Raw genomic sequence first — 24,260 nt, forward strand, 5'->3', positions numbered from 1 at the left:
GGGAACAAGACGATAACTTGCTGACTTACATTATCTCCTTTGGAAGTATACTCCTTTGTTCCAATGATGATCGATAGATGTCAGTGCAATATGCGAACGATATTCACTGAGTGATTATTCTGAAGCGCTAATTGTTAGATATCTTGTAGAGCAGACGATTTTCTGGTATTCAAACTATTAACGAATTTTTAAATCATTCTGGAGTTGATTTCAGATATGATTTAAGAAAAGCACCCCACATCTGAACATTCTGTTGAATGACTAGAAGTATGCTACTCTTAGGCACACGAGTTCGACTAACACACTGATTTCCAGGACGTCGGCCTTGTCGTAGGTTGATGTTACAATGGATCGTGGATGCTTGAGACAGAAGTGGCATCCAGTGACTTCGTCGACAAATCAGACAGTTTTACTGACTAGTTTGACATAGGCTGTATACTGTATATAGTTCTTCAAAAGTCTAATTTGTCTTTATGGGGATTTTTACAGATACAGCCGGATGCGCTATGTTGAAGTTCTGTTTGGGACTGCTTTAGCCCACATTTGAAGACCCAAAACTTGGACTAATGTCAGGAGCATTGTATATATATATATATATATACAGGGTGTTCGGGATAAATTTGACATATTTATAATTAATTATATTTTTCCGTAAGTTACATGTATTAACACACACTTCTCTTCATTTAAAAGTTTGGACCCTTCTTCATTCATATACAAGATGTCAGAAAGGATGGATAGCTGGAACCCACCTGAATCATGGAAGAGAATAACTTGTATCATGATGATTCGTGCCCGCCATCAAAATAAGGATATTACGACTGCTGCCCAATGCTCCCTGAATACAGTAAAAACAATCAGGCATGAACTAGAGACTTGCAATGGTGACTACGAGGATGTAGCAAGAAGAAAGATCCCTAGCAGACGATCTGATTGCGTTCGTACAGCAGAATTCCTCGCAAATCTGCAGGAACAGGTGTTGAAGAACCATGGCATTGGAATTCGGGCTTTGTTCGTGGAGTTGCTAACTGTAGTCAAGCCCTGGATAACAAGGGTAGCCAATGGTAGGCCGTATGTATGGCAGCAGGATTCGGCCCCTTGCCACACCTCTGGGAAAAGTCAAAAATGGTTGTCTGAAAATTTCTACGACTTCACCAGTCCAAATGTTTGGCCTCCAAACTCCCCAGACCTTAACCCCATGGATTATTTTGTATGGGGCGCAGTTGAAAAAGACACCAATCGCACTTCCAGTAATACAAAAGCCCAGTTAATGGATAAAATTAAAACAGTTTTTGCGGCCCTTCCCAGGGAGACTGTAGCATCAGCTTGTTCGAGGTTCCGAAGCAGAATTGAAGCTGTGATCGATGCTAATGGTGGTTATTTTGAGTAAATCTTGTTGATAGTATTGTAATTAACTCTGCCTGTAATGTTTTTTTGTCAATTCATTAAATTTAATAGATACAAAGAAGATTTTCTTTTTCCTTACGAAACTGTCAAATTTATCCCGAACACCCTGTATATGTCAAAGTCTGTAGTATTTAGAAATATTATATAAAAAATGACTGTTATTTATTTATAAATGACAGTTGATATGAAATGTCACAAACGAGAGGCAAATTCATATATCCTTTTCCGAAAATTAAATTTTAAGATTACTAGAACGCATGAATTTCAGGCTATTTTTCATTAATTATAATTACAATGCTATTTTTGTGATATGAAAAAAAAAAAAAAAAAGGTGAAATAAAATCGAAGTCTAGTTATTGTTAGGATGCCTTTATTGTGACTAGCATAAGAAAAATAAATGAAGCTAGTTACAACTTTCTTCCTGTTTTTCTTCAGTTAATGAGACTAATTAAGAAATATTAATGGTATAAAAAATATTCCAACTCGTGTTTTACATCGAAACCTAGATGGCGCCACATCACAACATGTTCCCATCATTCAAAATTCACGTGAAACTTGTTCAGGCGTTCATTACTCCACCACCTCCTGAATAAAATAAAATAGAAATTAATAAAAAAGGAAGTTAGCATTCATTTAGTTTGTTAGTAAAAGTGCAATCCAAATCTTACATACTTTGTCTATTATCTTCACGAAATGCATTTAACAGCAAGGAAACTTACGCGTTATATTCATCAGCGTAGGTAGATAGTCGCGCCAGAAACTGCAAGGTTTGATGCGCGGACCAATTCCCACTTCGAAGTTGTTGTTGAGTGTCAGGTATTCCTTGCGGTCTTCGGAATAAACTGGCCAATTCGGCGTGACGTCTTGTCCTTGTTCTGAAGGAAGGTTTGGATCTCTGTAAAGACAAATAAGATATGATTTATTATTAGGAATATTTATACAATTTGCTCTTGGATATTAGAATTTTATTAGCTTCTCTATCGTAACGTAATCACGCATGATCGGTATTTGCGATGTGTCCGATGAAAAATTCTGTTAAAGAAAAAAAAAAAAGATGCAGAGTATATGCGATTGATTATACTTATTAGATTCCGATAGTTGCAATAATTTCAATATTTTTGGATTATAATTCATAAATGATAAGTGTACTGTGATATTTCACGTTCATCGTAAAGACATTCTCTTTTCGATAAATGATACGTGTCAGCCATTATTTGCTTACTTGTCGATTAGTGGAACAAGTGCGCATGCGCACCGAGGAGGTTGCTGGGAGATTGACTGCTGACGAGAAAACGTTTGGTACCTCCGGTAAGAACAAGGATTATTATTATTTTGGAACAAGTGACGGAATGAAAATTACTTTAATCAAAAACCCCATTTTTAATACATAATTGTTTCTAATGTAGTAAAAGAAACTAAAATATTTCACCATTTTCATTACCCGGATAGTTGGTTACCATAGCAACGAACAGCAATATGAGGAATGTTGTTTGTTTATAATATCGAAAAAGGTTGATATGCAAATTTACAAAACTGATTAGCATTACAGGAAGTAGTAAATAAATAATGTAATAATACAAATTCCTGTATTAATTCATTTCAAAAAAATCTAAATAATTCACGCCGGAATGTATTTTTATTTATGTTTTAAAAAAGGCTTACGGAAATAAAATTACAACTTTTATTGCTAATAAAAACATTAAATTCTTAATGTGATATGCGATTGGTATACAGTATATGCATAGGGAAGAAAATCGCAATTCTTAGCAACTCTTTCTTACGACAGAATTTCAGAAATGATATTTCGATTGTACTTTATTTTAAAAATTAAAAAGAAGTTCTAGATTACTTACCCAGTTTTGGCAAAATTAGTCCAGAACTGAATCATGCGTTTACTTAATTGAATATCATCGTCCTGATAGCCCGCAGTCCTGTTGAGAGCTCTTCCAAAAGAAAAAGAAAGTTCACTTTCTCGGAGAGCTGTAATCCAACGAGGCCATGGACTAATTGCAGACCTGTGAGCAAACACGTATTTATAGACGTTGTTCCCAGCTTTGGAAAAGCCATCAGCCGCCTCGTTAGCATCACACATGTAGTAATAATCTCCCATTAACTGATCGATGCCATCAACATTCTCGTTAAGGTATCTCATGCCTGGCAACTTGCTGTACATGAAAGCAATGGAGAGAGTGGAGACTTCATCTTTGTAGGGATCTAACTGCCTCACCATATACAGAAACTGTTCGCTGGTGATATTCACATCATCAACCAATGGTAAAATAACAGGGAAATAAACATGTACAAAAATCGCTCCCTCTTGAATCACATTACCCAGCATGATGCTTGTTCTTTTAAAGTTCCCCTTCCGAAGCGAATCATGTGGACTTTCCACAACTAGAGTTCCATCAACCACCGGAACGAATCCAGGTTCCATTATTCCTTCTACAACGTTTTGTTTGTCCATCAGTTCTTGGGCATCTGCGCTCTGGAGACACTCCAGAACAGCTTCTCTGTTATTACGATCATGAGGACAACCGACAGCTTCAGCCAGCGTGAGTGATTTGTTGATTGCTCTTTCTTCATCGAGAAAACCCCATGGGGCAAGTGGTGTACCACTGTGCAGTATGGCACGCTGGAAGAGGTTTTTACTGAGAGGAGACATCAGATGGTAAGTCACGCACGCTGAACCAGCACTCGAACCAAATAAAGTGATGCTGTCTGGGTTCCCACCGAAGTACTGGATGTTATCTTTAACCCACTGAATTGCTAGCAGCTGATCAAACAAAGCTGCATTTCCAGGGGCTCCTTCAATTCCAAGATAAAGAAATCCTAAGGATGCCAAACGATAATTCACTGTCACTACAATCACATCACCTTCTGATGCCAAACCCTGAGCGTCATAGATAGAGAAGCTTGATGATCCAGAACGAAATGATCCGCCATGGAAGAATACCATGACTGATAGTACTGCTTCTTTTGGGCAAGGACGCGGTGTCCACACATTTAGCGTTAGACAGTTTTCCGTTTTTGAAAACTTTTTTGCATACCGTGAAGCATTTCGCTTCTGAAAACATGCTGGTGGTTTTTCGGTAACATTTAGGACTTCGGTCCATGGATCTGGCGATTGAGAAGAACGAAAACGATTAACTCCTGTGGTCTCCCTACCATAGGGTATTCCAAAGAAGACGTTCACGAATTTCCCATCGAATGCTTCCATAGTCCGGCCTCTAACTGGTCCCTTAGTAGTCTGTACAATAGGGTCTTCCTCATATAGAGGTGCATCTCTGATCATCATTCCATCTACTGATTGGTTGAATATACCCATGAGTACTGTCACCAGAAGCATCTTGGTGACACATAAGCTGAAAACACTTTTGACCTCCTTCATATCTTTTTCTTGGATTAAGAAGAATTATCTGAAAAAAAAATAATATATATATATATATATATAGTTTTCAATTTTTTGAGAAAAACGTTATATATTGATAACATCAAATATATTAATTTTTATAAATACTATTTTTATAATTAAGAAAACAATAACTTTTTTATCATTTTAAAATTGCTTATTATTTTTTAATTTTTATTATTTTTAATAAACGTTTAGTCTGAGTAGGGGGCAGAATACAAATTCAATAAGCTTTTTGTTATGAATTATTATTTTTTTTATCGTCTTGAGTCTTTCTATCCATCAAGTATGCTCGGATAATTTATATAGCTTGATATGTGGAATGGATTTAGAAACCAATTTTCATATCGTAATCATTTTTGTGTTTTATCAAATCTCATTTGGAAACGATAAGCATTTTAGTTGGTGTATTAATGTGTTTTCGATACTCGTTTCTATCAAAAGTCCGTAATGACTAAACCTCACATTAACTAATGGCCAGAAAATTATGAAATCTTGTCGAGTATTGCAGACGTTAAATATAATGAAAATGAAAAATGAAAAATTAACACCAGTTTTTTTCAAATGTCAAATCATGAAATCGCTGCATCACGTGACAGTCCTAACCAATCTATTCTACGAGCAGTAACAGACGACAATTTCAAAAGAACTGCGTGCAGCACGTGCCTTATTACAAACAGATAAAGAGAAAATCGCTCCATCAATAAAAACTGAAGCCGTAAAATAATCAAATAAATATCGCAATAAAAGCAGAATATCGCCATTTTGTTTAAAAAAATAAAATAATAAAATCAGGGGCTCACTTTAGTGAGTACGGGCGTGGCGAACCCGAGGTACCATGCCTTACTTCATGTAATATACATCTGTTACAGTATATTATCTCTAGACTGGTCCCTCCTCTTCCTCCCTTGTTTCTTTCTTTCTTCTCTTCTTGCTCCTTCCCCCGAATGCTATTAGAGTATTCGATGGGAATCTTTCCTATTTTGCTGTGTCATTTCGAGTTGTGCTAACAGGACATTATCAAACACTGGAACATGATCAGGCCATCAAAAAATGTTCATACCGCATCGTCCGTCGCGCGGGTTACCAAGGGACGCGTTCGGGTTTTAGGCATAGGAATCCGTTCGAACAATATGTTACAGTCTCCCTTAGACAGCAATCTGCTAGAGGAAACTCCATCAATGGGCCTGCTACCCGTTTGGGGAGGTGTTTACTTGGAATCAGTCCTGCAAATGGGTGACTTCAATGCACATGTTGGAACAGATGACCAGACATGGAGGGGTGTGGTTGGGAAGAACGGCGCCCCTGACCTTAACGCGAATGGGTTGAAATTATTGGACTCCTGCTCTACTAACAGCTTGTCCATAATGAATACCTTCTTCCAGCACCGAGAAGTCCATAAGTATACCTGGTACAGGGATACACTAGAACAAAGGTCTCTGATTGACTTATTTATAGTCTTAGCAGACCTATTTTCCTCAGTGTTGGACGTTCGTGTGAGAAGAGGGGCAGAACTGTCAACTGACCACCACCTTGTTGTGTGCACTCTACGGGTTGAGAAACCAGATGCTACAATCAACGCTGGTAGGCCTAAGCAGCTATACCGCGTGAAATGGGAGGCATTGGAAAATGAGGCTGTGAGGAAGAATTTTGCAGATGACATTTCCTCCAGGTTCAAAGAGATTCCCAAGTGTACTGCAGATGTTGAGGAGGAGTGGAAGCTGTTCAGAACAGCTGTCACTGCCTCCGCACTCTCATGCTGTTGCAGAAAGCGGCTCAGCGTGGCAACGGGCAGTGAGAAAATGACACCTTGGTGGAATCGAGAAGTCCAAAAAAACCATCCTGGAAAAAAAGGAGTCCTACCTAACATGACTTAGGGTCAGGTCGCCTGAGATGCGTTTGTGGTATGCCGAGGCACGCAAAGCTGCTGCTGAGGCAGTAAAGACAGCAAAGCAGAAGGCTTGGGAATCCTTTGGAGAAGGATTAGACTCATCCTATGCAAATTCAAACAAAGTATTCTGGCAGACCATCCGCCGCCTTCGAGGGAGGAAATCGTGACACCAAAGGCAATTAAGGCCTCTGATGGCGCACTTTTAACAACCGAGAAGGATATCCTCCACAGATGGAGGGAATACTTTGAGAGCCTTTTTAACCCGGGTGGCCCAGCAGTTGTGGACATCCAAGAGGTGCAGATCGGGGCAATGACTAGTCTCACAGCAGAAGAGGTCCATTTAGCAATAAAATTGCTAAAATCGGGCAAGGCTGCTGGCGATGATGAAATTTGGCCCGAAATGCTAAAAGCCTTAAATCGAGACGGTGTTCTCTGGCTGACTCGAGTGTGTCAGGCTGCTTGGATATCTGGGCGAGCACCAAAGCAATGGCAGACAGGCATAATAATACTAGTCTTCAAGAAGGGAGACCAGAAGGATTGCAGTAATTATCGTGGCAAATCTCTGCTCAGCCTGCCCGGGAAAGTGTATGCTAAGTGCTTGGAAAGACGGTGCAGTAGCATAGTTGAGTCAAAGTTCCAGGAAGAACAATGTGGCTTTCGTCCTGGTAGAAGCAAACTGACCAAATCTTCACTCTAAGGCAAGTCTTTGAGAAATCTTGGGAATATGTCAAGAATGTCTACACTTGTTTTGTGGACTTGGAGAAGGCATATGACCGGGTTCCTCTGGATAAGCTTTGCAAGTAGTACAGGAGTATGGAGTGGATGGCCAACTATTAGCTGCCATCAAGTCCCTGTATGAATGCCCAGGGTTTTGTGTCAGGGTAAACAGCACAAAGTCTGAACATTTAACAGTCTCCGTTGGCCTCCACCAAGAGTGTGTTCTGTCACCCCTCCTTTTCATAATATTTATGGACTGGATTGATAGGCACAGCCGAGGCAGTGAGTGTGTTAGAATTGGAAGATGTAGCATTGGACGTCTGCTTTTTGCAGATAACCTAGTTCTGCTTGGGGCAGTGTAATAGTCTTTTAACACTGCCCTTGATAAAGACAGCATAAAAGTTCTACAATGAAAAGCTCAACAACACAGCCTCATTAAAAGCCTGCAGCTATATTGGGTGAACATTTTCCGTATAGAATAATACTCATATCGTACTAGAAATTGTTTATTTCACGTGTATTTTGCGAAGGGCAGGGAAATAATATATTTATTTTAAATTCAATTACAAAAAAAAAATAATAATAATCATAATAATGTTTACCCCACTCTCCTCCTCGGATACCAGTTAAAATCGTGGTTAGTTTTGGATCAGCTATTCTGTGATTGGCTAATAATAGAGACCAGTCCTATTTAAACCAAAATTCAGAAGACCCAATAAATTTTGGCAAAAATTCGAAATATCATGGAAATTTGCCCAGCCCAACAGAAATGTCATATTCGTACGACAGACAGACAGTAAATTAATTAAGAAATGCATGCGTGCTTTGCTGCATGCATATAAAACGTGGCGTTCGATTTGCAGACAAGATTTACATTAAATCTAAGGATGGTTTATAAAAATGATGATTAGTGCTTAGCAGAATTCATCTACAGCCAAATAATCCACTTTCGCCTTTTTTTATGGCAATACCTCCCCACAAAAGAATAATAGCCTATCGTATATTTAATATTGCTAAGGACTTGATCAGGTTTGAAAAGAAACCACATTTCCTCTCCAGGGAAACATCCTGGAGACAAAATATGGCTCCCTTTCTTGCCACTTCAGGCCTCTGATAAGCACTGTGACATAGAAAAGCATTTGCTATGCAAACATATTAAATCTCACTTTCGAGTTCTAGTCGATATAGATTTTTTTTTTGGGGGGGGGGGAGTTGAGATGCTATTCAATCGTGCTAGCGTAATAGAATGAGCATGTTTGTTTTCCATGGTGATGCAATATTTCTGAGTAATCAATTAATTGGACTTTATTCATTTTATACCCTCACATCATTTTGTTCGAATTTTTTTTTAAATCTCAGATCGCGATATGAAACATTCTTATTTTATCTATTTATGATAAAATAAGAATTTCATTATTTTATTTCCTTATAAAATAATGAAATATTTTACGAAAAATGACAGGAACAACAACAGTTGTATTTGATTTGTCTTTTTATAGTTAGATAAACAAAGCTATATTCTATATGTGGGAGCAAGTACGTATAGTATATGCGTTTCCGCTAAACTCAGTGACTCATTTCACTCTTTTTTTTTGTGTGTGTGTGTGTGTGTGCGGGTATATACGCCGGTGTCTGAAAAGTTCTCGGCCTAACAATGAAAAAAAAAATTTATAATTTCAAAATTATCTTTATTTTTCAACATAATCTTCCTTAAGACTAATACATTTATTCCAGCCATGCTCCAGCGCCATTATACCGTCCCTGTAGTGGTTCTCAGTAAGATCTGCAAAATACCCCCTCTACAGCTGCAATCACATCTTGATTCGAAGAAAAACGAAAAACGCTGACCAGTTTTGGGAAAAAATAGAAGTCAGAGGGAGCCAAATCTGGGAAATACGGTGCATGTTCCAACAATTCATAGTGGAGATCCCTTAATTTTCCTATTACCAAAAAAACCATTGTGGGCAGGAGCATTGTCCTCATGAAAGATGATTTTTTTCCATCTACAAACTGGGTCTTTTTTCACGAATTTTTTCTACTCTGGTTAAAAGATTGGAATAATATTCCCCGGTTATTGTTTTACCCATTTAAAGATAATTAATAAACAAAATGCATTTAGCATCCCTAAACACCGATGCCATGACCTTTCCTGCTGATGGAACTGACTTTGTCTTCTTTGGCGCTGAACAACCCGCTTCTGTCCACTGTTTTCACTGCTGTTTGGATTCTGGTGTAATGGTGACTGCAAGTCTCATCCATAGCAATAAAGCGACGCGCAAAATCAGTTTTATTCTTATTGAAACGCTCGAAGTGCTGTTGCGAGATTTTCATGCGAGTGCGTTATTGATCTGCGCGGCACCCATCTTGCGCAAAACGTTTTCGTTTGCAATTCTTCAAAATGAATCACACAAGTTCTTTTGAAATGCCTACAGTCTCACAATTTCACCCACTTTGTGAGTGAAATCCAATATCATATAAATCCGGTCATCCAATATCCTATCTTGCACTTCATCAATGATTTCTGGTGTTGTTATACACTTTGGACGTCCTTCACCTGGATCATCTTGAAGGCTGGAACGACCAAGTTTGAACTCGGCAGCCCGTTTCTTAATTGTCGAAAACGAAGGAGAAGAGTGCCCATAAACGTTTGAACTTGGAATGAATTTCTTTTGGCGTTAAATCTTCTTTTCCAAAGACTTTTATAACCGCACGATGCTCAATTTTATCCATTACAAGAGATACAGACAACACTTTCGCTTCCGACAGCTGTATAAAACAAACTACTTGATAGAATGACCTGCAATTTCACACGGATGCTAATGACAGGTGCACCAACATAGAAAAACAAAATATCGCTGATAGTGTTGACATTTATGTTTGAGGACGAGAACCTTTCGCACCACCCTCGTACATAATGCGAAAGAGTTAACTTTACAAATCCGGGAATGGGAACTGCTTTTGCAATATGTCAAAAGTAGAAATAAAAAGAGCCATAAAGATATCAAAGTATATTAATAAGAATAACATATTTTATTAGCATATTCACAGTTAGATATGTTTGGCATGTGTTCCACGTCTGGTGGTAATTCGTCTCACCTGGAAACGAGTAAAGAGAGCTACTCCCAGGGAACTGTCTTATAGAATACGAACACCTTTACACAAAGATTAAAATTCGTCTTAACTTCACAACCAGAAAGCAAAAAGGTGTTTGTTTACCTTCCCAACATGACTTTCGTTTCTGTATAAAAGTACACGTAACGACTCGTTGCGTGTCCAGCAGAAGGCAAACCGAAAGTAAGAGTGATTTTTCGTCTACTTCCTTCCTCTTGGGCAAGTACAGGATACAGTTTGTATCCTGCCTGCATGAATGTGCTGATACGAACAATGTCGTCATTCAACTGCAAGGGCCTGGGGCTCACGATCTAACAAATTTCGTAAGGGTTTCATCACACTAATTAAAATAGGTAGGACGGTTAGTCTTATGCTATAAATGCATTTTCACATATGTTCTTTTGGCTAGTTTGCTGGGTGGAAAATCTAACTTTCCAAGAGGAAAAGAACCCCACACACACACTGAGGTTGTTTGCCACCTACGGTTAACAAATCTTTACAAATTAAAGGGCTTTGTTTTTGATATGGGATCATATTTCAATCCTAAGCTTTCTAAAAGAGGTCATCGTCCTTATCTGAGGTCCTCAAACAACTGATTAACTCGGAAAAATACTAAGCCCAGCCATAAATACTGTTAAAACTTAAGCAGCACATAAACCTTTAATCTATCATTTACGGATTTCAGCGCATTCAAACCACGTGTATAACGTGCATAGAACAGCACTCAATGATCAAAATGCCTCCTTAAGCCTTCACACACACACACCCGAAATCGCCATATATCGATGGTGGCACAAACAACATCCAACGGAAACGCTGTCATTGCTCGCTCCAAATCCACCTTTAGCCTGGCGATGCGCTTCTTTCTTGCAGGCTAATCTCTCAAGCTCCGACCACAATTTGAAGTCCACTTTATTCAGACCAGGACTTCTAGAGAACCAATCAGATGGTGATGTGTTGTCGCGCACATTGTCCTCCACTCGCTGTTCTGTGGTCCTTAACTCGATTGTCAAGGACCACAGAACTGAGTGATTAATCAGTTAACTCGAATTTTTGCAACATGCGAAATTTAACATCACGAGAAATTTTTTTCTCTTCAATCTGCAGCTAGATGAAACGTCTTCTATCACTCTGGATTGAGAATTATAACCAAAAAACAATACATCTTAGTACAAGGAATATTCACGCAAAGCCCTCAGTATTTTTACCTCATTGAAAGAGACCAAATATCAAGAGGAATGTGAAAGCTTTACTGTGAGTTTAGGATGGTTTGACTGTTTTAAAATCGAGATGAACTTCCTAACGTAAGAATAACTCGGGAATCTGCTAGTGCTGATAAAGATTCTGCAGCCATATTTCATGAAGAATTGCAAAGAATAATTCAGGGGGTGATTATGACGATCGGCAAATATTCAACGTCGACAAAACTGATCTCTTTTATAAGCGTATGCCAACAAAATCTTTCCTATCTAAAACTGAAGCATCTCAACCAAGATACAAAGTATCTAAAGATCGTCTTACGCTTTAATTATGAGGCAATGCAGAAAGCGACTTTAAACTCAACAGGTTAGCGAGTGCCCAGTACCCACTACCTGATCATCAATCACCCAAACACCACCATCTTTCCTCGTTATTATATCTGGCTTTCTAACTCCAGAAGTTGTTCTTTAGTGTGATTCAACTGTGGTCTCCCAACCTTTGTTATTAAAACAGTTAGCCAAAATGGAGACCACAGCATCATGTCTCTGCACACGGACACCATGTGTCCGGAAACAGAATTGGGAAATATGAGACAAAGCCTAGCTGTAACGGCAGCTAGCCCTACAGCTAATGTCTTCACTGCCCCATCGGGCTGTGCGGGCCCTAGTGGGCAAGGCTTTTATTCTAGTCCTTATTAAATCAATAACCTGGAGGTAATCCAGTCCCGTGACGTACCCATTGATGTTATGGATACCAAGTGTGACTCTTCTAAGGAGCCGCCATCTACAGAACTGTAAAGCAAAGACGCCCATCTCTTATACTCATCTCTTAGGAGAGGACGAAGCTGTACTTTAGTGATGGGACCCCGAGCTCGCCGTCTTTCACCCGAGCAGGGAAATATGCTACTGGAGTGTCTGGCGGTAATCACAGCCATGGTCTAACAGCAACACGAACAACCTTATCCATTCGGGACAGTACTGAGACAAATGAGTCATATATCCTACCAAGAACCAACTTGTGGTGAAATCGAGGTAGGAGATAATAGGACTGAATAAAGAGGCTTTGCTGGGGCTTAAGCGGCTTCTAATGGGCTTATCGTTGGAGCTGGCCTCCAAACGGTAAGCCCGGACTCTGAAGTGAACATAACACCAATATATCTCCACTCCTCTGTCGTGACCTGAAGGGACAAGAGCTAATGAACAGGACTTCTCAACATTAATGTTCAGGCCTCTAATATGAAAGTAGTCAATTGCCCGGTCAAGGAGTTCCTGCAAAGCTATCTTTGTGGAGGCTACGATAATAAGGTCGTCAGCAAAGGCCTTGAAGAAAGAGGCATCTAGAGAGTAACCAATATGGTTAAGAAGAGAGCGAACAAACTCGTGTATGATGCAATCGAAGATAGATGCACGTCTTGACGAACACCCCACACCGTGGGTAAGAAAGGGTTCGGACATCCGGCAACAGATAGCGCTCCAAGGATAGCAGGAAGGGAGACGTTATCAAAGGCTTTTTGGAGGTCCAAGGATACCATGCATAGAGGTTTAAGGCGGCATCGGGAATCTGAAACAAGAGAGGAAAGGAGATAGAAGTTCTCCCTACATCCATCCAAAGGGATAAAGGATCTCTGCCGGTATTCGTGCTGTACATATTTCTGTAGTCGTCTGACCAATATCTTATGGAAAAGTCGAAGAATCACTGGTGTTATAGTAATAGGCCTATAGTCGGAAGCATCTGTAGAGGTTTCTTTCTTGGGAATGAATTAAAATAGTTCTTGACGCACGAAGATATGGTGGAATCACTCTTGTAGAGAGAGAAAAAGGTTTATCAAGTCCTGTAGGATAGGGAGAAGCATCCTACGAAGTCTTAATGCTGGGAGACTGTCTGAAACTGTCTATCGAGTTATTATGAGTTATTACCTTCAAAAATAGAAACAAAATTATCCAAACATTTAAAGGCAAAGGATAATGGTATTGGTAATCTCTAATCCCACCACCGTGATTGCCGCTACAATCGGTCACATGGGCACTACACAAGTCGTTCAAAATGGTGGCTGTTACAGATGCCGGTACAGTATAGAATGGTGATTGAATTGAATACTGCAGAAGATGCGAGTCCGACAGAAATTCATACCCATCTGAAAAAAAACAAAGTACAGTATATGGAGACGGTACTGTTGACTTGATCCCTGTTAAATGCTGCGGTCAGACAGTGCATTTGGTGAAGCCAAGATTACAAACTCTCGATAAAAACAAGATTTGTTTAGTGTTGGTCCCGAAAATGGTGTCACTCATAATTATGTGGTGAAACATGAATTTGCTATTATGACCATGAAAATAGGAGGCAGTCGAAGAAATTGAATCACCTCAAATCACCGTACCAAAAGAAATTCAAAAGACAGCTTTCTGTGGAAATAGTCATGGCGACCGTGTTCTAGAAGAAATATCGGGTCTAGAATGTGAACATTGTTTAATAATTAGCGTTGTAACACAATATTATTTAGCATTACATAATCATTTTCACGTAAATAAACGAGGACAAACGAAGTGCTTTTCGAATCGAATACAAAAACGATTTAATTGGACAATGTTTGGAGGTATAGATTGTGCACGATTTTCTAATAAACACGTTTGGCATCATCCAAATACATAACATAAATCTAAAAAAAAAATCAGTAGATTTTATTGTACTTCACTGAAAGTAAACTACGTAATTATCATTTTCCTGGCTATTCCAGTAAGTTGTTACCAGCTGTTATCGTCTGATGACATTCAATGCCGAGCAGCAGTGCAAAGGTCACTTTACTGGTTTAAAAAGCAAATAATAAACGTGTATAGTAGTCAGATGTACGAACTGTACGTGTTGCTAAATGTATAACAGTGTTTTAGTTATTATTACACAGAAAGAGAGAGAACAAATTCGTATTTTAAACACGGTATATTTTAATAAATAAAATATTTAATTACTACAATCAAATCTTTATGCCAAAGTGCCAGTAAATGGCAGCCCAGTGTGGTATTACGTACTCAAATATCTTTTGATCGTACGTAGCGATCTCAAACAGAAAACGTCCGGCTTCAGGTTAGCGAGAAATAATATCGATGATAATAAATACAAGGAAGTATTTAACACTATTTTTTGTTGATTATGTGAAGTGTGAAACGTATTTTTATTGCTCTATGGAAGCAACGAATTCTTTATTTGATATTTGCTAAAAATTATCCCCCTACCTTTACTTTCATCCTTTTAAACATGAATGAATTAGTTACCTCTTTAACAAAGTATTTGCATCTAGCTATCCTTCTGCCATCTGCTATATAAACATTTAATAAATATGTACGCTACAAAACAGAAAACCAAAACTTCAATTTGATGCTGCTAAGAGAAAGGATTTACAAAATTAGTTTGCTTGTTGCTAATTATTATTCTGCCAAGTTCGTCTGGTGGTGGTGACGCAATCGTAGTGTAGCGCGCCACCTATAGCATTAGTTATTCGGTTATGCATATAATTAAAGGATTTCTACTTGTCTTTGGCGACATGAGAAAGAATGATTTTCTACTATTTGGCCGAACCTGTGGCATTCTGATTTCCTGAATATTTATTCCAGAAATTGCTGCCTGGCCCTTCCAGATTATCTTTTATTCATCATCTTTTCATCAAAAATCGTTCCAGATCTTAGCAGTGATTGATGTCTTTTAGTTTTCTCAAGGTTATATATATATATATATATATATATATATATATAATAGACAGAATAGACACTGATCCGATTGTCTTAGCTGAAATTTGTAGAGCTTAGTAAGAATTAGCAAGATGTTATGCCATAGTCTCCACTGTATGTCGGAATCTGGTTTGGCACACCTCGATTTATATGGAAGATCCCACTGAAAACTGGGTAGCATGTGCAGCTTAGTAAATGAGAGAGTTAAGGATGAATATAAGAAGGGCGAAGTTGGAGGCACTGATATGGGAAGTGGTATATTTTCTTGTAGTTGGAGGGAATAATTGGAAGTGAAGCTTCAGATGATGCAAGATGAAAGGTAGGCTCTCCGCAGTTTCTAAAAGGAATACGGATTCCCTGAGGTGTAGAGATATCTGGGAAGGCTTTTATAATAGAAGCTTGCATCCTTAATATTGCTTTTCAAATTTTGGGTTTTTCAATGGTAGGCATGTGAGTGTTTTCCACTTTAGCGTCTGGGTCAGGAAGTCCCCTGTGATTCTTATTCCTACCCAGTTCAATGTAGGGAAAAGGAAGGGCTTGCCAGTTGTGAGACTTGTTATGTCTGTTCGAAAACAGTGGTTCTGTTAGTACAGCTGACTCTGTTGATCCTGTCAGTGTGTGATGAAATTCTGTATTTTTCCACCACTGTAGAGCATCTCTGTAAAAATGAGGTAGTTTATGAGGTGCTGGTACAGAACTGGCCATTCGGAGGATTGTGGAAATTGTAACTCCTCTGATGGATGATTTCATGATGTAATCGAAGGTGGTTACATAAGTATGATTGGACTGGAGTGTCTTTAGCAGAAAGATTATCCTGACGGGTCTAATCTTGTTTTCAAGGGAAATCAGACCTTGACCTTCCTTACTGAGTGGCTTGCAGAGTGGAGAAAGTCTTCTGGGGGTGTGAATACCTTGACGGTATGTCATAGCACACTCGCAGCCATCTGGTTGACTATTAGTAGTCTTCCTCTAAGTGAAGATATTGAACGAATGCTGTTCCATTTTAATAACACCTGATTAAATCAGTTGTGCGGGCTGTGTCCAGTTCAGTGTGTTATATATTTTGGTGTTGCAAGGTGTACACCTAAGTATGTTTGTCCTTCACTTGACCGGGTACGTTCGATAGGAAAATCAGTTCTAGCCTTCCATCTGCCTGACCACATACCAGTGGTTTATGCAGAGTTTAATTTTGTCCATGTGGCTTGTGCATATAGTCTGTGTGCTTCCTTGGTTACTGTCATTTCTTCTTCATTTCGGACCATTATTATAGTGACATCATCGGCATATGCTGATAGTCTTATATTTAGATGTGATTCTATTATGCTGGTTCGTTTGGAGATTATGGTGCCGTGTACTCTTTTTAAAAAGGTTCTATGGCCATTGTGTGTAATTGTCCAGAGAGAGAGGACATCCTTGCTTGATCCCTCGAGAGTGTGGCAAAGTGCGGGTGAGCCTGTTGTTAATTTTTAAACAGAAGAGTGCATCTCTGTATAGCATTTGCACTTTCAATGATGAGAGGGCCACAGCCAAATGCCTTTAGAACTTCATAAAGGTACTCCTGCTCTACTCTGTCGAAAGCCTTCTCCTGATCAAAGCTGATGAGTGCTAATTTTCATTTTGGCTGTTTGCGATGTGGATAAGATCTTTTATTAAGTGGAAGTTATCACATATTAATCTTCCTGGAACAGAATAAGTTTGATGTTGGCCAATAACTTCAGTAGTGTTGGCTTTATGCGCTTTGCTATAACTTTGAAAATGATTTTGCAAGCAGTATTGATTAGTGAGGCTGGACTCCAGTTTCGGATATCCTTATGGTCTCCCTTCTTTGGTATCAATCGTGCTGCTGAAGTCGTGACGGATTGTGTGAGCCCATTGAGGTAGGCTTCTTGCAGTTTTAAGGAGAAGTGGTCCGAGTTGATTCCAGAAGACATCGAAAAACTCTGTTGTGAGACCACCAAGGTAGGAAGATTTGTTCTTTGGCAAGGTTGTGCATGCAGTTTTCAGTTCATCTAGAGGGATTTTGTTTTCTGAGTGTTCCGATCTGTTGCAGAGATTATTTTTGTTTCTTTTAGTATTTCGTGAATGGCGTGAAGGGATGTTCCTGTAGAGCTGTATGCATTCGTTTAGTATTGTAGGATTTCAGAAGGGATTTTACTTGGATCTTCTGTGATGCTACCATCTTGAAGTCTAATAGTGGAGATGCAGTTTGCTGCTTGGTATTTTTTCCAAAGAGAAGAAATATTTTGTGGGCACATCCAAAAGATGTATTTGTGTATGCCGCAATCTAAGTAGGGCACCTTTAGCAGATAATTCTAATTGTCTTTGTCTGGCTTGGAGGGATGAATGATAAGCTTCGAAAAACAAGTTACAGTCTCCTGAACAACACTCTCTGAAGATCTGTTCCATAAACATAGAAAGACAAAATAGCCAAAGACAGACGATTGACGTCTTGGCTCTCCAGGAAACCGATGTGCATGACACAGCTCTCAATAGACTAAAGATACCAGGCCTAATTCTTTTGTCTTATAACTGCCATCCCAAGCATGGCCTAGCAAACTACATCAGGCATGGTCTCAAGGATATAACCCAATCTGTGCCTGAAGCATCATACTCCACATGTATTAAAATTCAAAATACCACTATCTAAAACGTCTACAAACCACAATCGCAATCCTGGCCTGACCAGATGGACTGGCCCCACCTAACTCTGCTATCTATGTTGGTGACTTTAACTCTCATCATACCATGTGGAGCTATTCCTCTAACAGCCAAGATGGTAATAATTTAGTCAACTGGATGGATACATATAACCTGTGTTTGATCTATGATGCCACACAGCAAGTCACTCTTCACTCAGCCAGATGGAACAGAACCTTCACCCTAGATCCGTGCAAATTCTCAAGAATCTGAAGACCATTCTCTGCGAACAACCAGAACCATCCTGAACAGATTCCCTAACAGCCAGCATTATTTTACACTAATTGAGACAGGCACATCAATTCCAGTCATCAGTGAAACACCACTCGCTAGATTGAACCTTCGCAGATCCAACTGGAATATATTTGGGAAACAAAGCGAACAAATCATTACAGTAATACCACCCACCCCTAATTGCTATCCCAGATTTGTTAAACTAATCAAAATTGTTTCCAAAGCTTTTGCTAGAGGCTACAGAAAACAATACATCCCATACTGGAGTAGGGAAATTGAGGAGCTTTTAGCCAAATATAAAGAAACTGAAGTCCCAACTGCTGCTAAGGAGCTCATAGCAAGGCTGAACAAAAATAGTATCTTGGGAAGAGGTACAGGAAGTCTTAAAACTCGCCAAGAATGTCAAGTCTGCAGGAGTGGATGGTATCCTTCCCGAATTTCTAAAACATCTCGGCCAACGAGTTGAAACATTGCTGACCGCCCTTTTCCTAAAAATTATAACAACTGGAAAACTACCAAATCTGTGGTGGGAAGCCAAAATAAGTGCTGTGCCCAAACCATGGAAAGATCATATGATGTCAAAAATCTATGACCTAACTCCTTGCTTTGCTCCACCTTTAAGCCCTTTGAAAGAATTCTCCTTATAAGAATTTCACCACTCATCGAAAGAACACTTCCGATTGAACAAGCTGGCTTCAGGCTGGGAAGAAGTTGCTGTGAGGTCCTGGCCCTGACAACACAGATTGAAGCAGGCTTCCAGAAGAAACTTAATTCTGGAATCACTTTCATTGACCGAAAATCAGCTTATGACATAGTCTGGATCATGGGCCTCCTCCTAAGGCTAGGCAATATTCTAAGACAAAAAACTTTCCAGCTTTTCGAATCCATTCTTTCCAACAGAAAGATCCAGGTCCATATTGGTGGGGAAAAAAAGCAAGCCCAGACTCCTCGACAACATTGTCCCTTGAATACAGACCTGAACATCCTGGAAGAGTACTTTAAGCAGTGGTACTTGAAGCCAAATCCAACAATAACTGTGTCTACGGTTTTCCACCTGAACAATGCAGAGGCAAATCGACACCTCAACCTTTCTTTCTGTGGCAAAATGGTAGAACATGAGCCTCACCCAAATATCTTGGCATGAGCCTGGACAGAAGCCTAACCTATAAAAGGCACATCACCAACCTGTCTAACAAAATTAAAACGAGAAACAATATCATTTCAAGGCTTGCTGGAACAACCTGGGGATTGTGGTGCAGAAGTCCGAAGGTTGTCTGCACTAGCCCTTGCATTCTCTGCAGCAGAATACTGTGCCCAGTCTGGTAAAGAAGTGCTCACACTAACATTATAGATAGACATCCAGCTAAACTCTACCATGAGCACAATTAGTGGGACATTGAGAAGCATCGCCCCCCTTCCCTGGTTGCCTGTCCTATCTAACATTGCTCTGCCAAATATATGGAGAAGACAAGCCTCGATTAAAGAATTTAATAAAGCAATGAGCAACCCAATCCTGTCCCTGCACCAGACTCATAAATCCACCTAGTCTTTGCTTAAAATCTAGAAAGCCTTTATGGTCCATCGACGAACTCTCTTCAGCTGCCCTGCCATCAATACCTGACATGTGGAGAGAATACTGCTCCAACAATCTCCCAACAAACGGCTTCCTAGTAGAAGATCCCTGTGCTTCACAGCCTGGTTTTGCTCATCCTAGGAAGATTTGGTCATCAATCAACAGGATCAAAACTAACCAGGGCAGATGTGGCTACCTACTACATAAATGGAGGCTGTTATACTACCCTTATTGTGATTGTTCTCCCGTGGCTCAGGCGATTACTCATATTGTGAACGACTGTCGAAGGCGCCAATTTCACGATGGTGGCCTACAGAACATCCACAAGATGACGGAATAGGCCTTGGATTGGCTTTCTAGACTGTACATTGACCTGTGCCTGATTTGTATTACTTTTGCCATAAAAATGAATAAATAAATAAATCAGCTAACGCCTTTTATTCTCCAATATATGGAGTAGGCGAGGCCGTTTTAGCCCTATCTAACTTTTGGAGAGCGGGCAGTTCAATCTCCAATGGTACCCAAGCAGAGATAGCTGGCCTATGTCTATCGCTAATTAAGCGGCAACCAGTGAAGAGAAATGGCTTAACAAGTGCCGCCATCTCGTGTTCCCTAACCCTAACGCAATATATTTAATGTCTGAAAATAGTGTGGGTTCTACGGTCAATTTTCTTGAGTTTCCGGGAGAAAAAACCCACTTGCCAGTGCCAGAGATCGAATAACTCGGGAACCGGTCGAAAAAAGGCTTAGAAAAATTTCCTCTGGTCGCCGACTAGATTTGAAACCAAGAAGTCTTCCTTCGTGCGGTCAAGCTCCGTGGTGTGCAAACGCCACATCCACTTAGCTACATAAATAAATAAATGAAATGATGTTCTACTGATCACATTTAAAACCTTTGTTTGCTTATTATATGGTGTACAATTTCCCAGATCGTAGCGAAATTATAATAATGTAACTACAGTGTACTAAACAAAATCTACTGCATATATAAAATATTCTAAATACAAATAATATATTGGTGATATATAAATTATATCATTTCTTGAAACTAAATCATCTGTTATCCATGAATTCAATAGTGATGTCATCTTTCAATCGACCTCAATATTCAATTTCCAACTGTCTCATGTCTTCGAACCTTTCTGAACAAGTTAGACGAGTTGAACAAGTTGATCTCTTTTTAACTAGTTCTTCTTTCAGGTACACCGAACAGGTCGCCTCTCCCATTTACAACTTAGACCAAACATCCTAAGGGTTTCATCACACTAATAATAAATAGGTAGGATGATTAGTCTTATTCTATAAATATATTTTGCCATATTTCTTCGGGCCCCTTTGCTGGATGTAAAATCTAACTTTCTAGGAGGAAAAGAATCAGTACCCCCCTCTGGTTGTTTGCCACCTACGGTTAACAAACCTTTATAAATAAAATGGTTTGGCTTCCGAGATGGGATTCCAATCTTTCGAAAAACAGAGCATTGTCCGTACCAACTGAGCTCTTCAGAGAATAAATAAACACGGAAAAATACCTAATTTATCCATAAATACAACTTGAACAGAGCATAAACCTTTAATCTATCAGTACATCATTTACTACCGTTCAGTACATTCAATCCACTTGTATAGCGTGCATATAGCAGCACTCAATGTTCGGAATGTCGCACTTTAGCCTTCACGCACGACTGAACTATCTGCGGTCACATATGGATGGTGGCACACACAACATCCAACGGAGAGACTGTCACTGTTCGCTCCAAATCCACCTTCAGACCACCAAAGCTAGGATGCTGTTTCATGCAGGCTACTCTCTCAAGTTCCAACCACAATTTGAAGTCATTTATATCGGAATTTCTAGATGGCCAATCAGATGGTGATATATGGTCATGCACATTCGCCTCCAACCATTGTAGTGTGGTCCTCACCTTGTGTGCAGGGACTGAGTCCTGTTGGAAGGTGCACTGCTACTGTGAAACAAGGTGTTCAAGGTTCCAGCACGTCTTCATACACTTTGACTGAGACAATTTGACTTTGGGTACACCATTGCATGCAGGTTTCTTGCAGCGCCCCTTTCTTTCAATAAACTGAGGCCAGTAGCTCAGCTCATCTTTTCTAACGCCTTCTTCGGGGACTGGTATCATAGGTCCCTTCTTCTTCTTCATCTGAATTTGTATCTCAAGAGAGGTTTCCTTTCCATTGTTGAATGGGCCGAGTAGAGCGGCAGGTTACTTTCTTACAGTCAGAACTGTCATCATTCATTTCGCTGTCCATAGAGTCATCTTTATTTTCACTGAGTTGTCTATCAACACCATCTTCATCACCATCATTATCGCTCTCAGGGTAATAATAGGCATAACACTGTTACCCATATTAATACTTACTTCACCATCCTCACTATCTGAAGCCAATACAGAATCTTCAGATTCATAACTAGAAATTTGTCTTATTTGAACATGCCCCTGCTCGTTTTTCTTTATTCTATAAAATGTTTTTACATCCATACTTTGTAACATAAAGTATGGTTATGGTTCTGTTAGTGCCCAGCGATACTTTAAAGTCACAAACCTAATTTCATTCATAAAAACAGTAATAATAACTTTCCTAAGACAATATTCATGTCATTTTGAAGAATTATAGCTACATTTCAGTTTATATATTTTTGTTTGTTACAAACATGAAGAATAAAGCTGTAAAATGGCAAACAAACAAACAAGGATTAAACAACTGAAACAACATGTGTAATCAATCCTGTACATAAGATAGTGCTATAAATAAGTACTCTCTAGTATTGCCCACACATGCAACCAAGCAGCCATACTGTAACTTACAAGTCACATTCTTCAGAGAGGAATAGCTTTATAGTAGCAATAAAATAATGAAAAAACTGGCTTGTGACTTCAGAGTTACAGTAAGCAATAGAGGGTGGAAGGTCCACTGCCTCCTGCAAAAGAAAGGGTTGCTCAAGGACCATACCACAGGTTACAGCACGGCGGAGGCGTGCCTTGACAGTCCTCACAAGCTGTTGCGTGACGCAGCACGGTAGATCTGTTCTTTAACAGTTAGATACGTCTCCTGTATCGTTATAACAGTTATTATCCGATGCACAAACATCCTACTGAATCCCCAGTGCTTTTAGCGTTGAAAATAACAAGTGGATGCATTCCTAACTTGTGAAGTGTTATTACAGTCATACGGTTCTCATAAACTCGCCACTACATGTTAACTCGTACTGCTAGGCTGTACGAGTTAACATGTAGTGGCTCTTTGTGCTGATAAAGATGCGAATGTTGGCTGCACACAGCGCCACTTAAGGAACAGTTTCAATACCCTCGTCCCTTAATTGGATAAAGTATAAATGGTAGCAATATTGTATTGCTCTAATTAAAAATTATCGGATAAATTTTAGGATTTTATTTTTATTTATTTATTTTTTTTTTATTGAACTGCCCACTCAGTCTCCAAAAGCTAGATTGGGTATAAAGGCCTCTCCTACTCCCTACAAGGGATTAAAAGACGTTAGCTGATTTATTTATTTATTTATTTTTATTTTTATTTTTTAATTTAATTAATTTTTTTTTGTGAATTACACTGTTTTTGGTTGATGCACTATTTGTTTATCCTATTTTAAAAATTTTAACAATAATACTGATTACTGGAATGACTCCGATGGATTAGCGTTAAAATATATTTTAACTATAACGACGGACGAGGGGAAACAAAATATTCAACAAAACCAATTGCACATTTAAAAGTATTCTAAACAAAAGGTTCTACTTACTAGCAGTATATCTTCGGTACGCTTAAAACAGAATGATAATTTACTTTCTGTGACCATTCCAGAACGAATTCAAATATTTTCATGTCATAATTTTTTGATGAGATTTATATTTCTACTAGAAGTGAGGGAAAGTGACTTCATTCTTGGAAGTTTGTATTGCATTTCACATTTTCCAGTAAAAGTGACGCATTTCTGCAACAACTTCCCGAACTACATGTAGGAAGTTTCATTTAGTTGCTATTGGCTACTGATTAACTAGTCGTATGACCTCACATATCACGTGACACTAGGTGCTTTTCCAAAAGACGAATAGCCATCCGGCTCAAAACAACAATAGGTCCAAATATTATTATCATTCTAACCTTCTGTGTGTGTGTACGTTTCGTTTCAAACAACTTCTTTTTTAATAAATGTTTCTGAGTTTGCATTTCAAAACAGTTCAGTGAGTTGTCCTAAAAACGCAATTCATAAATTTACTGTCATAAGTTGAGAGTTCTACCTTCCTGCCACCACAAGTCACTTTTAGT

At 39.1% G+C, this 24,260-nt stretch overlaps 1 protein-coding gene across 1 annotated transcript; it reads right to left on the reverse strand.

The window, feature by feature from the left end:
• Positions 1–1,776: 1,776 nt before the first annotated feature.
• LOC150093292 (acetylcholinesterase-like) lies at positions 1,777–23,889 on the reverse strand. Its single transcript, XM_090413863.1, has 4 exons — positions 23,734–23,889; positions 3,261–4,823; positions 2,127–2,302; positions 1,777–1,992 (listed from the first exon to the last, which is right to left on the reverse strand). Exons 2-4 carry the CDS (start codon positions 4,793–4,795, stop codon positions 1,967–1,969), a joined length of 1,737 nt encoding a protein of 578 aa, XP_090269989.1. The 5' UTR covers positions 4,796–4,823; positions 23,734–23,889; the 3' UTR covers positions 1,777–1,966.
• Between the last annotated feature and the right edge of the window lie 371 nt (positions 23,890–24,260).

The sequence above is a fragment of the Typopeltis vanoorti genome, chromosome 24 (genome assembly GCF_054136105.1).
Source record: "Typopeltis vanoorti isolate ZY-2024b chromosome 24, IOZ_Tvanoo_1.0, whole genome shotgun sequence".
Lineage (NCBI taxonomy): Eukaryota > Metazoa > Arthropoda > Arachnida > Uropygi > Thelyphonidae > Typopeltis > Typopeltis vanoorti.

What these genes read in the sequence shown, in the direction of transcription:
- LOC150093292 (XM_090413863.1), bottom strand. Translation starts at nt 4,795, where the DNA reads ATGAAGGAGGTCAAAAGTGTTTTCAGCTTATGTGTCACCAAGATGCTT. An exon ending in ACTAATTTTGCCAAAACTGG is followed by an intron (nt 2,303 to 3,260) that starts GTAAGTAATCTA and finishes TTGTCTTTACAG; the next exon opens with AGATCCAAACCTTCCTTCAG. An exon ending in TACGCTGATGAATATAACGC is followed by an intron (nt 1,993 to 2,126) that starts GTAAGTTTCCTT and finishes TATTTTATTCAG; the next exon opens with GAGGTGGTGGAGTAATGAAC.